Genomic DNA, 25,839 nt, shown 5'->3' on the forward strand with positions numbered 1-25,839 from the left:
CCTTACTGCTTCATTGTGCACATGGACTCTGGGAAGTATCTGGGTTCTGCTCTCCTTCCCAGGAACCTCCCTGAGGGTTCTGTTTCTTGAGGCACAGGCCCTGCCACTGGCCTCCTCGGAGCCTGTGGAGTGGGCCCTCAGGGCTGGGAGAGATGGGGCCCAACCCTCGGGGCACACAGGGCTGGATGGCACAACTTACCTTTCAAAGCTCTGTTTTTCATCTTAACCTTGCGTTTCCCCCTCCACTCCGTCTGATGCTGAGAGACAGAAAAAACGAGGACCTGGGACCCAATTCTCACTCTCCCCTCTCTAGACAAGCATCAGACACTCAGTGTCCATACATAATAGGACTTTTTACATTTAACTAACAGAGCTCTGTGGTTTTTCTTTCCTTTCACTCATTTTTAAAGAGGATAAAAATATTTTCTGTTTTCCTTCTCTGTGAAGAACATAAAGAAGGATTTTCAATGTGAGATTCACCCTGGATTTCTTTTGTCACTGTTCCTCTGCTCAAGAAACACACACGTTCTCTGAACTACGGGTTCATCTGAGCTCCAGCAGGTGGGTCTCTGCTTCCCGAGGCCAGGGCCACTCCAACCCCCGCTCTGAGGCTCTCAGGGCCTCAGCACTGCCAGCAGATCAGCCCTCATCCGAGACACGTGTTCACAGCTGGTGATCCATTGCTCATGGGCCTGTCCTCTGGCTGAGATTGAACTCAGTATCCAGTCCTCGACCTCTGGTCACTGTGTGTGAGACTTGCCCTGGAGCCCTCTACCACACCTGGACAACTGGTCTGAGATCTTTGGATACAAATCCTAGTGTTCACTCTATCCCCTGCCCAGGCTGGCTTGCCCTTAGAGGGATGACGTCCTATTGTTAGGAGTAGATGTCCTATTCTTTCCCATTTCAGGAGTCTCTGAAGTTGATTCAGAAAAGTGGAAATAATAATAGAAAAGAAGGGAGAAGCATGTGCTTGTGGGTCTGGCCCAAGGGTTCCTTACCTTCGTGATGTTTCCATGTTTCCTAGGAGGTGGTGAAGATAGATTATTCTGGAGGTAGGAGACTAACAGGAAATAGAGCCCCAGTCCACACAGAAAGCCAAGGATGGTGGCACTCGCCCAGGAAGTGCGACTGGAGTACAGCCAAGTATCAAAAGTGCTTTTCAGAGAAAAGAGAGGATTCTCCATCATCTGAATCACATTGCTGGCTTCAGGCAACTGAGCACAGGATGTGTACTTGGGGACTGATGTCCTAGGCCTACATCATAGAGCTGTGGTCTGGTCACAAAGGGCTCTTGAGGGTGGAGGAGGGAGTAATAGAGGAGGAGGCTGGACCACGGCCCCTCCCCACCATCCGCCCCACAGCTCTATCCCTCCACCCTCATGGGTCTTCTAGACCTTAGTCAATTTTCTATTCATTACACCTGGAAATCACATTTTTCCTGGTTCCTCAGATCTCTTGGGGATTTCGAAAGATTCCCTTTCTCTCCTATTGAATCATTACTTATTTCAGCAGAAGCTGAAGATACAATAGGAAGGCCATTAATATACAGTACACTTTTTGCTTCCCTTTCCAATTTTAGTGATTCTGGAATCATCATTTAATGTTGTGATAATATTCAATTGAGAAAATTAAGTTTTCTGTTTTTTGACAAATAATTTGAGCCCTCAACAAACAAAAGTTTGTTTGTTTTTTTTATTAAATCAAGTGGTCTGCGGATTATCCAGTTCATTTGGATAATACCCGCCATAGGTATGGATCTCTTTCTAATTAATGTTGTTTGGAGAGAAAGATGAAAACAGCTTTTTACAATTTAAATGTCATTGGTCTCCTGTCAGAATACGTTTTTATTGTGCTTTATCATACAAGATGGTACATTTCCCTACTACTTCCTCAGCATCTGTCAGGTATATTAGGAAATGGGTTTTTTCCTCAGGTAATTGCTCAAATCTATAAGATGGTTTTAGGTCTACTCTCTCTGACCTGTTTTGACCTTTAAACCTCTTCGAGTCCTAGATGCACGTTGCATCTCTTTCTAAGATCCTGGGAGGTGTGGCCATTTGAAAAGCCTTCACTTTTTATCGCCATTGATATTTACTGTTATACCTCTCTGCGAGGGCTGCTTGATGGGGGTGTCACATGAACATTCCCCCTGCTTGTTTTCTGTGCTTTATGGGAGTCATGTGAGCTTTCTGTTTTAGATAATTTACTATGTTCTCCACTGTGGACAAAGCAGGGAGTGAGCATATTGCTGTAAGGCAAAACAGCATGATTGATAAGGTGGGTGTAAAACAAGCCAAGAGTCGTGGTCCTCATGTGTGTAATAGGTTCCATCAGGTGAGGGACAAGTGGAAGTGATGCAAAGAGAGAGAATGGAAATGAAACTAAGAAATAATCTCTCCGTTTTTATTTTCTTTAATGTCACCAGCCTGGATGAAAAGACTTCAAAGCACATAGAACCAATGAGTCAAAAATTATATTGTAATTATACATCCATTATTTTCATGTGAGTTCTTAGATCATGTTTTACCAGGTATTTTTCTGAAACATTTTTCTGAATAAATGGAAAGGTGTTCCTGATAGGCAGGAAAGGCAGATATCAACATTTTACAATTGACTTCAGAGATGTAGAGAGCTGGAAAGAGTGTTGTTGGAAATTAATGACTTTTTTCAAACCCTTCCTAAAACTGAGGTTGCAGGACAAGCAACCAACAGGAACTCTAGAGAGTGACAGGCACCTGCAGGGAGAAACAGCAACTTGACATTCATTTACTTAAAACAGACACAGACTGAATGAATTATAAGCCCAGAGATTAAACTAGACAATTTTAACAAATTGAGCAACAAAACAAACAACCAAATACCGGATTATAAACCAAAGAATAAAATAAATGTCCATGAGTCCATACTTATATAAATAAATCATTGACCAGAAAAATAAATTACAGAAAAATTACAAATAATATATAAAGATATTTAGATATTCCTGCCTCCAAGAAGTGGAGTTTTATTTTGATCATGTATTGGGTTTAGTGGTGGGTTTCTAGCTAACAGAGATTTGAGAGAGAAAAAGAATTAACTTTACAGTGAATAAACCTGGCAGGTACCACCTAAGTCTAGTGGTCCTGATAACATCCTCAATTATGTCGTCTTGAAATCATGTACCCTCTGATATGATGCATAAGAAAAGCATTCACCTCTGTACTATGCTTCCCCCAAACCCATAACCCAAGTCTAATCATGAGAAAATATCAGAAAAAAGCAAAATGAGAGATATTCAAACTTGAAAAAGTCATGAAAGTCAAGAAAAGACTGAGAAGCTCTCACAGATTGAGGATGACTAGGCAGATAGATAACTAAATGCAACATGTTCTTATTTGGATCCGGATCAGACAAAGGACATTAATGGAAAGACTTGGTGAAAGTAGAATGAAGTCTGCAGTTTACTTAATAGTGTAGTACCAATGTTAATTTCTTAGTATTAACAACTGTACTATGGTTATATAAGATGTTAACATTAAGAGAAGCAGTTTCCAGAAGTCATCACTCCTATCCTTACGATAAGGAAAATCTGGAAAAACTGGAAATCAACAATTCTTTCCCATTTCAGGAGTCTCTGTAGGTGATTCAGAAAAGTGGAAATAATAATAGAAAAGAAGGGAGAAGCATGTGCTTGTGGGTCTGGCCCAAGGGTTCCTTACCTTCGTGATGTTTCCATGTTTCCTAGGAGGTGGTGAAGATAGATTATTCTGGAGGTAGGAGACTAACAGGAAATAGAGCCCCAGTCCACACAGAAAGCCAAGGATGGTGGCACTCGCCCAGGAAGTGCGACTGGAGTACAGCCAAGTATCAAAAGTGCTTTTCAGAGAAAAGAGAGGATTCTCCATCATCTGAATCACATTGCTGGCTTCAGGCAACTGAGCACAGGATGTGTACTTGGGGACTGATGTCCTAGGCCTACATCATAGAGCTGTGGTCTGGTCACAAAGGGCTCCTGAGGGTGGGGGAGGGAGTAATAGAGGAGGAGGCTGGACCACGGCCCCTCCCCACCATCCGCCCCACAGCTCTATCCCTCCACCCTCATGGGTCTTCTAGACCTTAGTCAATTTTCTATCCATTCCACCTGGAAATCACATTTTTCCTGGTTCCTCAGATCTCTTTGGGATCTCGGCTTGAACCCACCATTTTCATAGCCTTTGAAACTCTGAAATTCTCCCAGGATTTTGGCTGTTTCCCAACGATTTTAACTCTCAGAATCTCCTTTGTTCACAATTCCATCGTTTTTTCATCTCGCATATTTACATTTAAGTTGTATCAATACTTTCTCAGCAAATTTCAGTTATACAATACAGTATTATCAACTCTGGTCACCATGTTGTACATTAGATCCTAAGACTTTCATCTCATACAAAGTTTGTACCCTGTTGCCACCCTCTCCTTATTTCCCCCAACCCTAGCCCTTGGCAAACACTCCTCTGTTTCTATGAGTTTGACTTTTTTCTGTGTGGATTCTGTATATAATTGATAATAGGCAGTATTTGCCTTTCTCTGTCTGGCTTTCACTTAGCATGATGTCCTCTAGATTCATCCACATTGTTGCAAATATGAACACCACTTTTCCCATATAATAAGTTTTTTACTTTCATCAACCCAGAAATAGAACTTTTTTTATACTTATTTAATTTTGAATATTTAATTTGTTATACTTTCCATCCACCTTTGCCGACTTCACTCAGAATAATTAACACAAAAATTCAAACTAATGATGATTATTTCAAATTTACAAAACCAAGTATAACAAAAAGATAAGTAATTTAACCTCTAAATGATATGTTTTGTGTTAGTAACATTATATACTTCTGAAGTTAGAAAAGCTTCACAAAGACTGTACACACACACACACACACACAATTTTGACAGACGAATGCAGTATATTCAAATCCAAAAATTAAGCATGTCCTCATTTTCTCTAAATCTTTTGTATATTGTCTTGACCACATTTCTTCTCACTCTGCCCAAAATAGACAGTCTCCATTCTCCAGAGTTTAGAAACATGTGTGGAACACCCAGAAGTCAGAAATGGGTTAGGTGAGCTTAGGTTCTCATCTTTAGAGTAGACACTGGGACTGGAGGACCAAGGCCTGGGTTAAAGTCATCTACAGTAGCCTTTTCTGATATCCCTAGTGTGTTCTACACATATTCTCTTTTTCATAATACACCTTGCCTTCCCCCTCCTACCCTACCCTCTCCAGACCCTGGAGCTTCGAGTCTTGCCTGTACCTTATAGAGAGGGCACTTTGAGTCTTATAGGAAATCCCCTATGACATCATTGGACATCCCTTTTGGCAGGTGGAATTGGGTATTCACTTAGGGATTGTACTTTTTAATCACTAGCTGGTTAATTTTTCTTAATATGTGAAATATTTATTTGGCTATACTGTCATGAATGTACATGTTCAAGAACATGTCTCTAGCATCTACTGTTGCTTTTATTACAGTCTCTTCACCCTTTATGATATTGTCACTGGGGCATGACAGTCCTCAGTGTGAACAACTAGGGCACCTGAGGAGCATGGAGGTCCCTAATTTAGACAACTAGAATCAATGGAGATCATGGTGGGTCCTGATTTCTGCTTCATTTGCAGGGGGACTTATGACTGAAATGTGAGTCTCATCTTGACCTAGAAAATCAGGCTTGGGCATGCAAAGAATCACCTTCCAATATGATTCTGTGAGATAATGGAAAATATATATTGGTCTCTGCCACCAGTGCCTGGCACAGAGCTCCTGAAGCTCTTGTGATTTCCTGGGTGATAGGAGTGTCTTTTTTTTTTAAATTAATTTTTATTGGGTTATAGTTGATTTGCAATGTTGTATTAGCTTCTGCTGTACAGTAAGGTGAATCAGTTATACATAGACATATACACACTCTTTTTTAGATTCTTTTCCCATATAGGTCATTACAGAGTATCGAGTAGAGTTCCCTGTGCTATACAGTAGGTCGTTATTAGTTATCTATTTTATATAAAAGTGTCTTTTTGTGATAGGGATGGGGCAGGCACGTGGCTATGAGCGAGCAACCATCAGCAGTCCCACTCAGCCACTGGTTGGCTTTGCAGTGGGCCCCTCCCCCTCCCCTTCCTCTGTTTAAAAGGAGCCTGAATTCAGACTGGAGGAAGATGGTTCTTTGAGACACTAGTCTACCATCTTCTCAATCTGCTGGCTTTCTGAACAAAGTCATTATTCCTTACCCCAACACCTCGTCTCCTGATGTACTGGTCTGTCGTGCAGCGAGCAGAGTGAGCTTGGGCTTGGTTTCATTTTGCTCTCGTGAGGTGACTCTGGGTGGGCTCCTGGATGGCTCCTGGGTGAGGGCTGGTCACCAGAAAGACCAAGCCATGATGCAGGCTTGACCTTTTTAGCCCCACCCCACTATTCTCTTGAGAAGGGAGAAGGGCTAAAAAGGGAGTTAATGACTGATCACATGCCTACATGAGGAAGTTTCCGTAAAAATCCCTAAAGCACAGGATTTGGAGAGTTTCCAGGTGGGTGAATACATCCACATTCTGGGAGGGTGACACACCCCAACACTGCGGGGACAGAAGCCCCTGAGTTTGCGACCTTCTCAGATATCATCCTATGTATCTCTTCATCTGAATGTTCATCTATAGCTTTTCTCATATCCTTCGATAAACTGGTAAATATAAGTATTTCCCTGAATTCTGTGAGCCACTTTGGCCAATTAATGGAACCCGAGGAGGGGGTCTTGGGCATCATTTCCTGAGTACAAATTATTGATTCTCTGAACCCTTTTGTACACATGAGTGCTTAGATATTCACCTTTGTAGGTATTAGACAGTTACACATACAAACACTTACAGATTATGGAAAGATGATTTTTTACCTGATAAAAAGATAATCTTGGTTATACCAAAAGAGGTCTTGTATAAGTTGTTCTTATTACCCTAAGCTAGTATATTTATTTCCAATTTATGCATATTTTGATCACAGAATAATTTGTTGTATAGTTAACTCTCTTAGTAGTCACCAAAATCATGTTTAATGTCTTCCTCAAGAGATAAGACAACTTTATACTTAACAAGTCAAACAAAGGTCTCTTTCTGGAGCTGGGACTGAAATTCAAGTCTGCTACTTTATTGCCTCTTATCATCAAATGATGTAGGAACAAATTAAGAAAAATATAGAAGAATGTCAAGTAAGATAGTGGGTATACTGTGAGTTATTTTATTTACTTCGTATTTAAAAACACATAACACTTGTGAAGCGTCAGGTATGGTTCCATTTAAAATACTGACCATTTAATAGTTTAATAGTTTATGTGTGACATAAATAATGTATATCTGTGGGATCTAACACAAAAAAAGAGCATCACAAGCATGTCTGAAAATAGAATTGCTCTTAGCAATGTCAGACCATAACTGTGCAGTTTGTCAAGGTGTTCTTACTATGAAATTCCCAGTGTATCACTTTTCACTGAAACTTCTGATGATATGCATTTCAACCCTACTTTGCTGTTTTGATCAAGGTTTTCCTTCTTTCTACACTTTTACAACAGTACTGTAACATCGTAAGCATGATTCAAAGTGTAGTTCTTTAAAAACTTCCTTTAAGAGAAGTTTAGAGAATCCTGCAAAGTACATTTCTCCACATGTATCATCCTACTTCTGTCAAACCACTTAGCATTTGCTTGATAGCGGAATCATCTATGGATATGTCTGACTTTTCTCCTAGATAGCAAATTTCTGGAGAGCAGGGACAGTTTTGGGCAGATTCAAGCAACATGGAGAAACCCTGAGATTCTGTGGGCCCAGGCGTCCCTCTTGCATGCAAGGCCTAGGTAGGGTTTGAGCCGGGTGACTTGCCCAAGATCATATGTCTAGTTTGTGGCAGAAATAGGCCTATCACACAGTCCCTTGACTCTTAGTCCTGTATTTTTATACCACACAGCTCAAGCCAACTGTGACCTGATTGTCCTTGTATAGTGAAGATGGCCTTCCAATAAGCCAATAAGTAGATATTGGGCACTAAAATATGCCTAACATAGCAGCATGGGACTAAGGAGGAAATAAAAGAAAACTAATAGGAACCATCATGTATTTATTATTATGCCACCAAATAGAATTTTTTAGCCTTCATCCTTATAGTAAAGTACCAGTTTGGGGAAATAGCCCACTACCTTTGCTCATTTATGCACCGCAGATAATATGAATTGTCATTGGATCTGAAGACAATGTATGTGTTGACTTTAGTATCACAGATCTTATCTTCACTGTGCTATATTTTGCTTATGATCTGTTTATGAATTATGCATCTATGTTTATGAGGGAGATTGTGGTTCTTCCTGAAATGAAAGGTTCCTGGTCTTATTAACAGCTATGCCACGACCTCCACCATAGTCTTCCAGTTTGCCTGTTTCTTTGGTCTCAGCATTCTCTGCTATGACACACAATGCTAATGTCTGGATTGCGACACATGTAAATTCCAGCAAGGTGGAAGGAATGAAAGAGGATGAGAGAAATCTAGCACTGCCAGAAATTAAGAAGTGAAAAATCTTGGGGAAATGGGAATGGACACAAAAACCATTAAAGAGAGTTTATTTCATGAAGACAAGGTTGTTTTCACATTCAAAAAAATCAATCATTATTACACATCATATTTATAGGATAAAGGAGGAAAGTCCAATGATCACCTTAGTAGATGCAGAAAAAGAATTTGGTGTAACCCAGTATGTTAAATGACTTATTTTTCTATTGCATCATATTCTTGACAATCCTAATGTTGTTTCTTGTATTTAACAAACTCTAAAACCTAATCCTGCTCAGTACTTTTCTAGGCTTACATGTATATTTCTTATGAAACCTTTAGGGCATGTGTTTAGAATGTAAATCAATAAGAAAACTCTTCCAGAAAACCTAATCCAACTAGGATAGTGTGTATAGTAGAGAGGAACCCTCGTGTTAAATAAAGACCCCTCCCCTAAAAAATTAAGCAGTATCATATTGGATTATTTCCCTGACCTATGTGATGATTTTTATCTCTGTAATAAAAGAAGCCATAAGTATAGGAAGTGCCTGCTGCTCAGTTATTAAGGTGAATTTCAGAAAGATTCCCTTTCTCTCCTATTGAATCATTACTTATTTCAGCAGAAGCTGAAGATACAATAGGAAGGCCATTAATATGCAGTACACTTTTTGCTTCCCTTTCCAATTTTAGTGTTTCTGGAGTCATCCTTTAATGTTGTGATAATATTCAATTGAGAAAATTAAGTTTTCTGTTTTTTGACAAATAATTTGAGCCCTCAACAATCAAAAGTTTTTTTTTTTTTAATTAAATCAAGTGGTCTGCGGATTATCCAGTTCATTTGGATAATACCCGCCATAGGTATGGATCTCTTTCTAATTAATGTTGTCTGGAGAGAAAGATGAAAACAGCTTTTTACAATTTAAATGTCATTGGTCTCCTGTCAGAATACGTTTTTATTGTGTTTTATCATACAAGATGGTACATTTCCCTACTACTTCCTCAGCATCTGTCAGGTATATTAGGAAATGGGTTTTTCCCTCAGGTAATTGCTCAAATCTATAAGATGGTTTTAGGTCTACTCTCTCTGACCTGTTTTGACCTTTAAACCTCTTCGAGTCCTAGATGCACGTTGCATCTCTTTCTAAGATCCTGGGAGGTGTGGCCATTTGAAAAGCCTTCACTTTTTATCGCCATTGATATTTACTGTTATACCTCTCTGCGAGGGCTGCTTGATGGGGGTGTCACATGAACATTCCCCCTGCTTGTTTTCTGTGCTTTATGGGAGTCATGTGAGCTTTCTGTTTTAGATAATTTACTATGTTCTCCACTGTGGACAAAGCAGGGAGTGAGCATATTGCTGTAAGGCAAAACAGCATGATTGATAAGGTGGGTGTAAAACAAGCCAAGAGTCGTGGTCCTCATGTGTGTAATAGGTTCCATCAGGTGAGGGACAAGTGGAAGTGATGCAAAGAGAGAGAATGGAAATGAAACTAAGAAATAATCTCTCCGTTTTTATTTTCTTTAATGTCACCAGCCTGGATGAAAAGACTTCAAAGCACATAGAACCAATGAGTCAAAAATTATATTGTAATTATACATCCATTATTTTCATGTGAGTTCTTAGATCATGTTTTACCAGGTATTTTTCTGAAACATTTTTCTGAATAAATGGAAAGGTGTTCCTGATAGGCAGGAAAGGCAGATATCAACATTTTACAATTGACTTCAGAGATGTAGAGAGCTGGAAAGAGTGTTGTTGGAAATTAATGACTTTTTTCAAACCCTTCCTAAAACTGAGGTTGCAGGACAAGCAACCAACAGGAACTCTAGAGAGTGACAGGCACCTGCAGGGAGAAACAGCAACTTGACATTCATTTACTTAAAACAGACACAGACTGAATGAATTATAAGCCCAGAGATTAAACTAGACAATTTTAACAAATTGAGCAACAAAACAAACAACCAAATACCGGATTATAAACCAAAGAATAAAATAAATGTCCATGAGTCCATACTTATATAAATAAATCATTGACCAGAAAAATAAATTACAGAAAAATTACAAATAATATATAAAGATATTTAGATATTCCTGCCTCCAAGAAGTGGAGTTTTATTTTGATCATGTATTGGGTTTAGTGGTGGGTTTCTAGCTAACAGAGATTTGAGAGAGAAAAAGAATAACTTTACAGTGAATAAACCTGGCAGGTACCACCTAAGTCTAGTGGTCCTGATAACATCCTCAATTATAAGTCATCTTGAAATCATGTACCCTCTGATATGATGCATAAGAAAAGCATTCACCTCTGTACTATGCTTCCCCCAAACCCGTAACCCAAGTCTAATCATGAGAAAATATCAGAAAAAAGCAAAATGAGAGATATTCAAACTTGAAAAAGTCATGAAAATCAAGAAAAGACTGAGAAGCTCTCACAGATTGAGGATGACTAGGCAGATAGATAACTAAATGCAACATGTTCTTATTTGGATCCTGAACAGACAAAGGACATTAATGGAAAGACTTGGTGAAAGTAGAATGAAGTCTGCAGTTTACTTAATAGTGTAGTACCAATGTTAATTTCTTAGTATTAACAACTGTACTATGGTTATATAAGATGTTAACATTAAGAGAAGCAGTTTCCAGAAGTCATCACTCCTATCCTTACGATAAGGAAAATCTGGAAAAACTGGAAATCAGCAAGTTTTCATAGACTCATCAAAGAACTAAAGTTGCAAGGCTAATTGTCACCCCAAAATTTGGAGAGACAGGCACATCCAGAGAGATATAGGAGCCAAGATCTGCTTACTTGCAGCAGGAGCCATAGACTAGCAGGATGACTTAAAAGGTAATTTTGACAAACTGCTGGAAGCCAAGGATGACTAGTTGAGAGGGAGAAAATCCTGGGAGCCAGACTCTTGGAGGGCATTACCTTCAGGAACCCCTGCAGGCTCTCATGGTGAGGATGGAGAGAGGTGCCCTGGTGGCTCTGGAGGGGGTGGGGACGAAGGGGTGGCAATGGAGCTTTCTATGTAGCAGAATCTTACTCTCCAGAGAAAGGACTTGGCCAGAGTGCAATTCTGAAATCTTATCCCAGCTAGAGGAAATAAATTCTCCCCCAATTCAGCCTTCTACATCCTTCCTTTCTCATGTGATGCGGTGTGTTGGGGGAACATGTCAGCAGGGGATAGGGCTTCAAGGAAATGCTGCAGCCAAGGGAAGGCGTAGGGGCAGGAGAAAGAGCCATATCCTTGGGGAGAGTCAGAAACAGTTGTGAAGGCCACACCCTCAAACAGAGTCCCACTAGAGACTGGGATTTACTGCAAGATTATAGAATGTTTTCCCTCCCGCACAGTTCACCATCACACCCGCAGGCCTCCAGGATAGTTAAGAGTAGATCACAGCCAAGAGAACTGCAAGACACAGACTCAAGCTGAGCAACAGTACTTAGGGAAACCCCCAAATCAAGATGAGAGACAAGGGACTTCCCTGGTGGTCCAGTGGTTAAGACTCTGTGCTCCCAATTCAGGCGGCCCAGGTTTGATCCCTGGTCAGGGAACCGGATCCTGAATGCCGCAACTAAAACCCGGCTCAGCCAAATAAATAAGTATTAAAAAAAAAAAAAAAAAAAGAGGAGAGACAAAAACAAGGACATTAGAGGAATTTGAAGCCTTTGGCACCTATGTTACCACAAACATTAAAAACAGAGCAACTGACAAAGATCAGAAAATTATATCTACATAAAGGAGGAACTTCCAAGGAGAAATGAATGCTGGTAAAATGAAATCCTTGAGTTTTCTGCTTCTTAATCAATCTAAAAAATAACTTTTATCAGCCCTGGTGGCCTAAAGGATAACATATAACTGTTTTAAGGGACAATAGTAACAATGTGTTAAGGAATTATGGCACATGGATAAGTGAAATTAATGACAGCCACGTCACAAGGATGGGAGAAAAGAATTGGGAATACTATGTTATAAAGTTCCTGCACCCATCAAGTGGTGTAGTGTTATTTCAAGGTGGGATTAGATTATTTTAAAAATGCATATTGTAAACTCTAAGGAAACCATAAAAAATTTAAGGAGTATAACTTACACTCTTAAGTGAGGAGATAAAATGGAAACATTAGGGTAAACTGGGTACAAGGAACAGTCTGTACTATTTTTGCAACTTTGCTGTTATTCTAAAATTATTCCCAAAGTAGTAGTTTAATATGTTCCTTAAGTGTACTTGCTTAATTATGAAACTGTCTCAAATAAATTAATGGTGCATCTCTTGCCCTCAGTTCCTAATTTTTGAAAAGTAAAAAATCCTGGAAAAATTAGCACATTTAAGTCAGTTTCTCCACTCAGTAAGTGTTCCTTATAGCTACTAACATAATTAGGATTTTTACACAAGATCCCTTGCTTTTAAACAGCTGATTTCTCAGGCAACCAAAATTCCTCAGCCAAACTGTGTAACATGATGTGCTCCGGATTTGTACATGAGCCTATTTTCTCTGAGTCCATTCTTTCTTTAAATACCAAACTCATCCAGTATAAATTCCTATTAAAGCAAAGGCCAGCTTGTAAAAATAACGGTTCAGTCAACCCACAGATCCCTCTCTGCCTCTGAGCACAGGACTATCTGAACAACTAACCCGAGATTTATAGCCTTCCAAATATTATTCCTCCCCCTCCACCCCTCCACCCCTCCACCTCACTTCCAGTATTAATGTCACTCAAAAATCTCAGAGGATCATTTCACATGTTTAACGGCCTCATTTAATTTTTTTTCTTCTTACCAAACATGAACCTGGGTTCCTACAATACCAATTTAGCCAAGTCTCCAGACAAACTTGTTCCCTTTGACAGCTGGCGATACAAATTCTCATTCCAGCTGCTTCCACCAGCGTGCTCAGGTCTTTAAGCCCACCAGGTGGAGGTGGGAAGGTGGAAGGGGTGGACCCAGGCCCCCCACCCAGTCTTAGATTCTGCTTCCTCTGACCTCACTGGAAAGGTTCCTCTGCACCCCTTACAGTGTCTGTTGTGCACTACCGGGTGGAATTGAGGGAGAGAAGGACCGACTGTCAGCTCCCACATTTACTGAACGTGCCTTTTTCTGCAACATGTTTGACGAGCTGGTTGGGACCGCTCTGAGCAGCCAAGCCCCCCCCCCCCCCCCCCCCCCGCTGCCCCGCATCTGCCCCACTGAGGCCACCTACCCCGAATGTCTGCAAGTAACCAAAGGCCCTCCCCAGCGCCCAGAAATCCACAACCCCTAAGAAGACACTCTGTGTTAAATGAAAGTTTGAAGAGATATTTCTTTCCCCTTTGGAGTAACTCATAAAATGTTAGAAAAGAATCTAATCCTTAGTGAATTACATATGAGATTTTATTAGGACCCAAATATTGATATCGAGCATACTGTCTGATTTGAAAATTCTGGGACTACGATGTACATTTTTATTCTGTAACTTTAGGCCTTTGTATGTATTTGAGAATAAGCACTGTGCTTTACCCTCCCGCATGAGAATGCAGAGAGGGGAGAAGGGGCAGAGTCCAGTGGAGGAAGCTGACATCTTCACTCAGCAGGCATGTCCTGAACACCCACTATGCTTCAGATGCCCTTCCAGGAGCCTGGGGGATACATCAACAAAGGGAAGGAGGATCTCTGCCCTCGGGCTGGGAAGCAGACAAAAAACGAACACATCATCAATAGATCAAGTAGATGGTATGTTCAAAGGGAACATACCAAAGACAAAGTGTACAAAATGGGAAGTGGAACCCAGTAAGGGCACCAAGGAGAGATGTGAAGTGAACATAATTCAATTACTGTGGCCGCAATCAGGTATAAGCCAAGGGATGTGCCTCATTGGTCTGTAACAAAATAGAAGTTACGCACAACTAGAGAAAGCCTGCGCGCAGCAATGAAGACCCAATGCAGCCAAAAAAAAAAAGTAAAAAAATAAAATAAAATAACACCGACAGGAAACAATCTGAAAAAATCCTTAAAGTGAGCCACTTTTCATGACAACTGGCCTGGTCTCTCCAACAAGCCAATATCATGCAGATATAAGGGGTTGGGAGGGCTAGTTTAGATAAAAACAGAATGCAATGCTTGGATCGTGGTTCTAAAAACCAACTAGAGCAGAGGTCCCCAACCCCTGGGCCGCAGACGGGTAGTGGTCCACAGCAGGAAACAGTTAGGAACCAGGCTGCACAGCAGGAGGTGAGCGGTTGGCAAGCGAGAGAAGCTTCATCTGCTTCTCCCCATCACTCGCGTTACCGCCTGAACCCCACCCACTGTCCATGGAAAAATTGTCTTCCACGGAACCCATCCCTGGGGCCTAAAAGGTTGGGGACGGCTGAACTATAGGACATGTTTGGGGTGGACAATTGGGGAAATTTGAATATGGACTGAGCATTAGATTATATCTGGAAATGATTCCTTATGAAGTATTCAGGGGTAAAGTGTCATGAAAGCTACAACCTATTTTATAATTGTTCAGAAAAAATACATACATAGCCTTATACTGGGGAGTCATAGCAGAAAAAACAAAATATTATAAGACTTGGGAACATGACAGTACTCTCAAATAGGCTTTGCTATAAATTCCAAAAAGCCTCTTCCTTGATGCTTTGTCTTAGTCAAACTATGTCTTTCCCCTCAAACTAGCACAGTGCTCTGCTCGGAGCAATTGCTCCACTATTTTTTGTTGAATTGAAAATGTTCAAAGACATTAGGCCACCTTTGGGCTAAATATGGCTTCAAAAAAAGAAGGGCTTCTTTTTCTTATAGAACAGGAAGTCTGGAGATAACAGTTGCCGATGTAGGTTCAGCTGCTCTGTGATGTACCCCGAGATCCCGGATCTTTCTGTCTCCCTGCTCCTCCATCCTTGGTGTGATGGATTTCAGATTCACATTTGCTGCCCCCTGTTTGGAGGTGGCTGCGGTGACCTTCAGTGCAAGAAGAAGGGGAAGCCTCCCATGGGACCTTCACTGACATATCTTTGGCCATAACTGCTCCCATGGCACACTGAGCTGCAAGGGAGTCTGGGAAACGAGCATTAAGCCATTCTTTTTAAATTTTTTATTGAAGTATAGTTGAATTACAGTGTTGTGTTAACTACTGCTGTACAGCAAAGTGACTCAGTTTTATAGATATATACATTCTTTTTCATATTCTTTTCTGTTATGGTTTATCACAGGATATTGAATATAGTTCCCTATGTTATATAGTAGGACCTTGTTGTTTATCCAAGTATTAAGCCATTCTAAACTCTCTTAGGGGCAAGCAAAGGAGTTGACTTTATGAATTGGGTTCTGGAGGAGCTAACAAACAAGTTTGCCCGCCAACTCTTTCCTACCCTATCGAAATGTATCTTCTAAGTAGATTTCTTTAGTAGGTATCCATACAGAAATTAAAGGAAAACAAAAATGGAAAAAAACCTAACTTGGAAAAATTACTGCATTTAGTATGGATGGAGCATTAATCCATTCCATAAACATTTCACAAGGCCCTGACTACGTACCAAGCACTGGGCTGAAATCCCTGGAGACAAGGATGACTGAAGGATGTCCCATATCCTTAGGAAGTTTACAGTACAACTGTGGAAACAGGCCTATAAATAGATAGTTACAATATAATGTGGGAAAGGTCCTGTAAAAGAAACACTAAACAGACAGTGACAAACTAGCACGGGGACTCAGAAACGTTTCAGAGAAAATACGGCACAAATGAAGGCCTGGTGGTGAGGATAGCTTGGCACCCCGAGGAGCTGTGAGCGGCTTTATGGACCAGTCTTGTGAGGGCTTGTGTGTGTTCTTCTAAGAACTTTCATTTCTTAGCTTTGCAGAAGATGTGCAAGACGTGGAGTCAAGAGTCTCCTTCTGGTTCTGCTGCTGACTAGCTGTGGGAGATCAAGTTTGAAATTTAACTCAGGGAGTCCCTTTATTTAGCACTGCAATCTTAGAACGGTTCCCATCCTGTAAGAACACTCGTGCTTTGTGTGCTGGTTCTTAACTGCGGAGCTGCCAATGGTGGTTGCAATTGTAGCCATCTGCTAGCACTTGGTGAATTTTTTTTGCAGAACAAGCCAGACATAACTCACTATGGCAAATTTGTACCTGGAAATCATGGAGATGTGATGGCAGACAAGCGCTGTGGTCTTGGAGGAGTCTCGCCAAACTGTGAAGTGAAACCTGCAGAATTTCCTGTGACAGCACTGACTTCCCAATGCCTAGCAGCACCAAAACCAACAACACCAGGAGGAAAACACTTTAAATCAGGAGATACTGAAATGACTTTGTATCTGCCAAATTCGGAGAGAGAGATTGCACGCTGCCATGGGTGCTCTAATTTCATTTAATTTTTTTTTTTTAATAGAAAGCCTTCACCTCTCCTTTTTTGGTCACTTAAGCTTTTCTTGCTGGTGGTTTAAAAATGTCTTTTATTCCATGACATTATAGGAAAGGCTCTTTTGGAGCCATAGTTTAGTTATAAATGACTCTTGCACAACTGTTTTTTATTTCCATTTTGTTTCACTGACTGAGAATGTAAATTGAACTTTAGTGCTATTGTGCTTTGTTCTGCCTCTCTTTGTGGAAATGTGTTCTGAATTAAAGCCCACGAATAAACCAGAGCCGTCCCAAATATTGCCCTTCAGCTTTTGACTAGCCTGAGAGCCAAGAAAAGATAGAGAATGTGGTTTTATGAGCCCCAGATGGCGTAGTGGGTGTCATGATGTCTTTATGTGGAGAGGTCATGGGTTCAGTCTCCATCTGGAGCCGTCTCAGAGCCACTTTGTATCCAGAGGAGTCAAGATGGGGTCTTGGGAAGGGGACGCAGTGCCCCCTCTACCTCCCCATGCGACCTTGATCAGGGTCCATCATCTGTGCCTTTGATGTAGAACAAAACGCTATCCTGAATGACTTCCCCACAATCACTGTCTCCACTGACTTTATCTTTGCTAGGACCCCATGTTAGCTTCTTCCCTGTTCATCACTGGGAAACTCACGGCATCCTCTCACTCACTCACTCCTGAAGCAAGTACAAAGGCTTAGAGAAATATTTTTCTGGTCATCCCTATGCTGTGGTCCTTGGAGAAAGAATAATTAAAAGAAAGTTTCTGAGACCATTTTCTGCTTCTCTCCAGAGCAGGCATAAATCCACACATAGTGATGGCATTTCATTTAGCTTTTGAATAGTACTGGTACAGTAAAGTCATAATTGATTTGTGGCCATGTTATTAATTCATATACCTTTTTTTTCATTTTCAATTTAAAATTTTAAAAATTGTGGTAAAGTACACATAACATAAAATTTACTATCTTAACCATTTTTTAAGTATATGGTTCTGTGGCATTAACTACATTCACGTTGTTATGCTACTACCATCCCTCCACAGAACTCTTTTTATCTTGCAAAACTGCAACTCTCTCCCCATCAAACACTAACTCTGCATTCATCCCTCTCCCCCAGCCCCTGGCAACCTTAATTCATGTAGTTTTGCTAGACTTTTAGATATAAGCTGCAGGGAAATCATCCTCCCTTTTTCTCCCCCCAGCGTTCTGAGCTTAGCCCAGGAGCAAGGAATCTCTTCTCCTTCACTCCAGTCAGCACAAGGGAAGAGGCGAATTTCTCTGATGGGTGTTTGGGGGAAGCCGAGGGTTTCTGGATCATCCATGACTTTTGGAGGTAACAGGCTCTCCAGATCTGGTCATTGGGCTCTTCTGCCTTCTCAGGGGCTGTGGTGGCTCAGATCTGCCTGTGACTGGATGGGGCTGGGGGAGGATATTAAGAAAAAAGCCCTTAGAAAGTAAAGGAAAAACTCTTTTCTCCAATCCACTTTAACACTTGTAAAACTGGTATCCTGGTCACTGACTGTCTTATTTGTCAATTAGTTCAGAATTCAGGAGAAGAAAAGAGGGGTATTATTTGCTGCCCCCCAGCAATCTCAACACAAGCTTGAGAACATCATGCATGCCTTCCATTTTAAATTATGAACACATTTTAGTCAATTTGTTGGCATATCTTTGAAGATTCCTTAATTCGACTTTCTGTTCAAGTCATACGCCAGTCTTGGTGATCAAGAGCCAGTTCTCTTATTACTAATAACTGGCACCTTTCCATTTTTCATGAGACTAAATAAATCTTGCCCTTGATTCTCCTGGGACTGTTCCAGTTGCCCATGAGAGATTCAGCCAGATCACTGATCACAGATCCACGCCAGCCACGGAGAGCGGCCACCCGTGGGACTCGTGATTTGGTGCTCAAGTGGGAGGAAACCATTCTCTCTGTTGCCATTGTTTCTTTTCTTTATATTTTTTTATTTTGACATAATTTTAGTCTTGCAGAGAAGTTGTATAATAGGGCTGAGAGTTCCTGCATACCATCAGCCAGGTTCCTGTAACATCTTCCAAACCATGGTGATCAAATCCAGGAAATTAGCGTTGAAAGGATGCTACTACACAAATTACAGACCTTATTCAAGTCTCACCAGTTTTTCCACTACGTCCCTTCTTTGTTCCAGGATCCCACCTTGCATCTAGTTATCATGGCTCCTTAGTCTCCACGGTTCTGGGACAGTTCCTCAGTCATCTTTGTCCTTCATGGCCTTAACATAGTCTTGAAGAGCACTGGTCAGTTATTTCTATAGAATGCCTCTTGATTTGGGTCTGATGCTTTTTCATGATTAGGTTGAGGTTACACATTTTCAGCAGGAAAACCACCCAAGCGGTGTTGCACCTTTCTTAGTGCAAGGTGCCCTCTCCGGGTTCCTCATGTGGGTCTGTCCGATCCTTGGTGAGGTCACCCTCAGTCCCCTGGGGAAGGTTGTCTGTTGGGGTCCCCACTATGCAGTGTCATTATTGGGGGGGGGATATTTTGAGACAATGCAACTATCCTATTTCTTCTCAAACGTTTCCTCACTAATTTTCACACCCATCGGCGGATCTTGCCTACAACGATTATTATGTCTGTATCCACCTAATGTTGATTTTCTATTTCCCTCGTTCCTTATACCATTGCTAACTGGAATTCACCTGTAAGAAAGAGCTGTTGCTACTTCCCCATTTATTTACTTATTCAAGTTTTTATTTGCACCAGTATGAACTTGCAGATATTTATTTATTCAAAGGGTTAGACTCCATTCTGTACGCGGCTGCTGCATTCGTCATCCCTTGGGTCCAAAATCCGGTGCCTCCCTCCTGGTGTGTGTAACTGATGCAAAACAGTTCTAAAGTCAGAGGTAGCCTTTGTTTTACGCTAGTTACCATTTCAACGGGTGCTCCATGCCAAAGGCACTGGATTTTTTCTAATATCTTAGTATAATATCCTGCTAATTAATCTTGACCTAACGAGTAAATTTTTAGTCATAAAAAGTTTGTTATTCGCGAGAGGTTTTGCCTGGTTTTTGAGGCAAAATCAACATAAGTGCTTGACAAAAAAATCAAAAAATCAAATAAGTGCTTGACAAAGTGTAGGGCTCATTAAATGCTAATCATTAATTATGGTTATTGCTCCAATCACTCAGGAACAGTATCATTATAAATAGGACAATTCATAAAGATGCCAGCAGAAATTCATTCAGAAAAACATTTCTCATTTATACAATGGGGTGAATACCTACTCCACGGAATTAATATATATTTAATATATATATATATATAACTATTATTATTATTATTTTGATTTTAAGTGTTATGTGGACCATCTTCAAGCATTTCTTCTTTAAATGTTACTCCCCTACCCCCTAAACTTAACTCTATCACTAATCAAGTTACTCGTTGCAAGTATTAATAATAATTGGTTTGTTACCTTTGTGGGGAAGGATCAAGGGTGATTTTTGCCCTTGATGCTTTCCTGAACAATTTAAAGTTTTTATACAATGAACATATATTTATTTCTATCATAATAAAATGTTATTTAAAAGATTTTATAGTGTAACCCTTAAACCCTGCTCAAAATGAACTAGAAATCTCCCTTTGTTGAAGAGACAGGATGTCTTTTCCGTTTTGCTCCTCATATTGAAATACACAGTTGTTTCCCCCTTGGGCACCCACACTTGTTTGTTTATACATCAGAACGGTGTTAGGGAGATTATTATGTTAGCTTGTAAAATACACACAATTGGATTCATCGTTCTCCTTTTGAAAATAGTACCACCAGGAAAATGTGATCTGTTCAAATTTCCCCAATACAGTAAAGAATTTTAATTTACTTATGTTTCGGCTTTGAGAAATAGGATTGCTTAAACAAACTCCCTCCAGACCTTGGAGTGCTGTGGGCCAAGTATTGGATTAAATTCAACAAGCCCGAGTTTCCTTACCTAAGTGTAACCGTATAGGCGAATTAGCATTTGTTCACCAAGCTCTGCTAAAACCTTGAATGGATTTTAACCTAGATGGGTTTAATTCAGAAAACTCTTTCTATAGCAATAAACCTCGAAAGCATTGAAGAAAGCATTTGGAATATAGCTGCCCAGCCTGAATTCCAGTTGAGATGGAATGAACTAAGTGGCTGTAAACAGTGCCCGTGATGGTTCAGGGAAAGGGGGGGGGGGGCAGCGGAGGCCTTGACACTGGGAAGGTCCCCCCAGGGGCCCAAATCCCAGGGCCTCACAACTTCTGGTCATTGAGCAGAGCTCATCCAAGTCCCCAGAGCATTTGTTTGCATAGAATATCCATTCTGGTTAAAAATCTCCAGGCTGTTTACCTGCTTAATGAAAGTGAATGACCCTGTCCTGGGAGAAGGCTGATGGGATGGGGCAGGTGGGGAGGGGAGTGATGGAGACACCCCTCACTGAAAAATCAGAATATGCCACCGCAAAAATGCCACTTTGGCATATTGATTATTTTGAGCTGCAAACACTTGAGAAACAGCAGGTGCAGAAAGGGCTCTGGCCTCCTCCTTCTCACCTAAAAGCAGGTCATCAATTTCCAGTGATAAAGTGCTCTCTCCATACTAAGCAGAGAACATTCTTATCACAGAGTCAATACCGAGATGGATCCCCACCAACAAACCTTACTAAAACAACCCTTATCTTCCGTTAGTTTCTCCCATATATTTATCTTCCCTCAATTTACTGCCCCTAGAAACATAAACCCCCTTTCCTTTGTCCTGTTTCCACAATCTTTCACTCATTTTTTCATTTCATTTCTGTGAGGCTCCCTCATTTGTATATGACATAAACTTTTTCTCACCTTAATCTGTTTTTTTTTTTTTTTTGTCAGTTTAATTTGCAGGATCCCAGGAACTGAACATAAGAGTGTGAAAAAATGGATTTTTTTCCCCCTCTCATTACACCACCACTTGACTCTCCTTTATCCACATGAGTAAATCTTGCTCAAGGAGCCCCTGCAGCTCAGGGAAACTGGAGCTCTTTTCATTGTAAAAGTAAAAAGAAGAAAGTTCTGTCTCTTAGGTTTTTGGGGGGAGCTTAAGATTTAGACTGGTAGCTTGTTTAGTAAATTAACCTTGTTTGGGATGATAAGCCCCTTTGAGAATCTGATGGAAGCTACAGACTTTCCCAGAAGAGCACAGTTGTGTATAATGAGGGTGGGTGGTCCCTCCTTACAGCATCCGAAGGCATTTCTTGCAAACTTATGGGAAATGATCAGGGAACACTGCCTGGGATGCTGTGGGCTTGGGAGGAGGACTGTAGCTGACACTTCAGGTCTGGGTCCATGGCTCCTCGCACCCTGGTGTAGGTCCCAACCAATAGTTCTTTAGAAACTTGAGATGTCTTTGCAATAGCTAAGGAGTGGTTATCAGTCCTTTTCAAATGATCTCCTGTTTAAACAACATTCTTTTTTTTTTTCTTAACTGAATTGTTGCGAGCACTCCTCCCAGTTGATGAAAGAGCAGAAATTGTATCAATAGCTTTATCATGCTTACCCACTCCAAGATGTCTTGGGCAAGTGTCCTAGTCTCTTTGTTTCTCAGTTTTCTCATACTAAAAGTGGGGTAATAATAGTATCTATCGAATAGCGTGGTTGTGAGGATTAGACAGGCTAATATGTGTAAAACTCTCAAAACTGCCCCTGGTAGCTGGTAAGTGTTGTCTAAATAGCATTGATTTGATGATCAATGGACTCAATGATTTCTAAGGTTCTTTCTTGCTCTAAAAATCACAAAAGCTACTTCCATATATTAATCTACTACCCTGTTGACATACTTTATTTCACTTAATGCCCCAAACAATCCTGTGAGTTGGGTTATATCACCTGGTTAGAAAAGAGGAGGCTGAAGTTGAGTAATTTGCCTAAGATCACAAAGGAGTTGGTTCAGTCTCAAAGATGACACAACCAATCTATAAGGGAAAAGAATCTGAAAGGGAATATATATATATATATATATATATATACATATATATGTGTGTATGTATATATGACATATATATATAACTGAATCATTGTGCTATATACCTGAAACTAACACAATATTGTAAATCAACTATACTTCAATTAAAAAAAGGAAGAAATAACTCAATCTAGAAATGCCTACATACTGGATGATTCTGACTATACCACATTCTGTAAAAGGCAAAACAATGGAGACATTAAAAACATTAGTGGTTGTCATTGAAGGGGGAGAGAGCAAGGGATGAAGAGGCAGAGCTTAGAAGATTTTTAGGGCAGTGAAACTATTCTGTATAATACTATCATGATGAACATATATCATAATACATTTATCCAAACCCATAAAATGTACAATTATCAAGAGTGTACTCTCTCTCTCTCTCTCTCTCTCTCTCTATAATGGAATACTACTCAGCCATAAAAAAGGATGAAAAAATGTCATTTGCAGCAACATGGATGCAACTAGAGATTATCATATTAAGTGAAGTAAGTCAGAAACAGAAAGACAAATATTATATGATATTACTTATATGTGGAATCTAAAATGTGGCACAAATGAACCTATCTATGAAACAGAAACAGACTCACAGACATAGAGAACAGACTTGTGGTTGCTAAGAGGGAGGGGGCGTGGGGGAGGGATGGATTGGGAGTTTGGGGTTAGTAGATGCAAACTATTATATATAGAATGGATAAACAACAAGGTCCTACTGTATAGCACAGGGAACTATATTTAATAGCCTGGGAAGAGAATATAAAAAAGAATGTATATATGGGTGTAACTGAGTCACTTTCCTGTACAGCAGAAATTAACACAATGTTGTAAATCAACTATACTTCGATGAAAAAGATAAATGAAATAAATGAAAAATGAATGTACCTTAAGGTAAACTATGGATTTGGGGGTGATTATAATGTGTCAATGTCGGTTCATCCTCGGTAACAAATGTGCCATTATGGTGAGTGATGTTGATAAGGGGAAGGCTATGCATGTGAGGAGGTAGAGGATATATGGGAAATCTCTGTACCTTCTCAATTATGTTATGAACCTAAAACTGCTTTAAAAAATAAAGTCTTGGGCTTCCCTGGTGGCGCAGTGGTTGAGAGTCTGCCTGCCGATGCAGGGGACACGGGTTCGAGCCCTGGTCTGGGAGGATCCCACATGCCGCGGAGCAACTAAGCCCGTGAGCCACAAGTACTGAGCCTGCACGTCTGGAGCCTGTGCTCCGCAACAAGAGAGACCACAACAGTAAGAGGCCCGCGCACCGCGATGAAGAGTGGCCCCCACTTGCCTCAACTGGAGAAAGCCCTCGCGCAGAAACGAAGACCCAATACAGCCAAAATAAATAAATAAATAAATAAATAAATAAAAAAGTGAAATTCTAAAAAAAAATAAAATAAATAAAGTCTTTAAAAAAAAAAAAAGATGACACAGCCAGAATGCAAGCCCTAATCCCCCCAAATTACAGACTGAGAAGTTATTTTCAACATAGAGAATAAGGGATTAGTACCAGAAGACAAAAGGAAATTTACACATCAGTAAGGAAAGAGCAAGGAATTCAAAGTGTATGAAATGAGTGGACAGTTCCTAGAAGAAGAAATCTACATGGCCAATAAGTCTGGGATAAATGCTCAGTCTCACTGGCTATCAGCAAATGTAAATTAAAATGACAATGAGAAACCATGGGGTACCCACTGGAAGTGCTGGTGAGGGCAGAGGGAAATGCGCACTCTCTACTAATCTCTTACTCTTTTAACTTCTCACATTGCTGCTGAAAAGTTCCATGCTACTATTATTTCTGATTGTTTGTATGTGTATTAATTAAGCTGCCTTGGGTAGCAAGGAGCTGTAGGGGAGGCAAAACTTTTCCTCTACCCTCTTAGTTTCTGTAGCTGCATTTGCAAATGAAACTGGCAAAAGACAGATTAACAGGAGAAAACACACACAAATTTTATTTGATGTTCATTTTAATTTTTATGTGTACATGGAGACCTCTACAGAAAAAAAGTAAAGGCCCCAAGGAGTGGTTAGACCTGGGGACTTCTATGTCATTTTAACAAAGTGATAAATTGTGGAGATGCAATTAGATAAAGGAGAGGGGTTTAGGCTTCTAGAGGCAGTAAATTCTGGGGAGGTAAATATACGGGAGAAAGTAGTGAAAGATAAGGATTATTTAGTAAGGTTTTTTAATGCAGACTTATCACCTCCATCTCCAGCGATAAAGGTGGTTCTTCCCTTCCTGGTAGGGGAGAGGGGTACAGCTTCACGAAGGGAAACTTATGCCCTGTTTTTAGGCAGATAGGGGGAGGCTAGAGAGCCTTTCCTATATCTGCTGCTTCTCAACTGCTTTCAGCTCAAAATAATCCTTATGCCAAAGTGGCATATTTTGGGGTGCATGGTTCTGATTCTCCCCAGAACATAACATCTGTCTAAAAGTAGCATGAGTACACTGATTGCTCCCTTAAGGAGAGGTCTAGAAGGAAGCAATCCCAAGGTTGGATTGGCACCTTCCCATGCTCTTCAAGGCTCCAGGTTCATTCCAGCTCTGCTCCTCCCTCCTCTGTGTGTCAGCAATGGTGCTCCTCATTGGGATAAGACGGCTGCACCAGCTCCACACATCACAGCCCGAGTAACAAGGAGAGTAGCAGTAAGAGTAAACAGTCCCAGTAGGTGTCTCCCTGCATTTCCTTGGTTAGGGCTGTGCCACAACACACCCTGTCCAGTAACTGGCCAAGGGGCCCTGGCTGACCATGCCTGGCCTGGATATGATTATCCCCCCAGGAGGGTCCATACTGCAGGCTTCTGATCTGGGGACATCCACAGTGTCTGTCACAATAGAAGATCTGTATTTTTTTCTCTATGGAAGTTTAGGATTATCGATACTCCCTGGTGTTTTGGGCGGAAGTAGATAACTCTAAGCCCCATATTCTTTAATTCAGCTTCGGCTAGAATA

At 40.6% G+C, this 25,839-nt stretch overlaps 1 protein-coding gene across 14 annotated transcripts in view; it reads left to right on the top strand.

The window, feature by feature from the left end:
- Positions 1–25,839, top strand: part of LOC103015218 (dihydropyrimidinase-like) — a 99,013-nt gene that overhangs the window by 54,535 nt on the left and 18,639 nt on the right. For 3 of the 14 annotated variants that reach the window (XR_009006899.1, XM_057539516.1, XM_057539513.1), the window contains one exon: positions 16,615–17,177. The exons of 6 other annotated variants lie outside the window; for them this stretch is intronic. Coding sequence is in view for 1 of the 8 variants with exons in the window: in XM_057539513.1 (XP_057395496.1) it covers positions 16,615–16,893 (279 nt within the window). In the remaining 7 variants the exon portion in view is untranslated. Of the gene's footprint in view, positions 1–447; positions 987–2,201; positions 4,063–8,394; positions 9,931–16,614; positions 17,178–25,839 lie in introns of those variants that run through there. 5 more of the 14 variants (XR_009006904.1, XM_057539517.1, XR_009006905.1 and 2 more) reach the window with 4 other exon arrangements.

The sequence above is a fragment of the Balaenoptera acutorostrata genome, unplaced genomic scaffold (assembly GCF_949987535.1).
Source record: "Balaenoptera acutorostrata unplaced genomic scaffold, mBalAcu1.1 scaffold_534, whole genome shotgun sequence".
NCBI lineage: Eukaryota > Metazoa > Chordata > Mammalia > Artiodactyla > Balaenopteridae > Balaenoptera > Balaenoptera acutorostrata.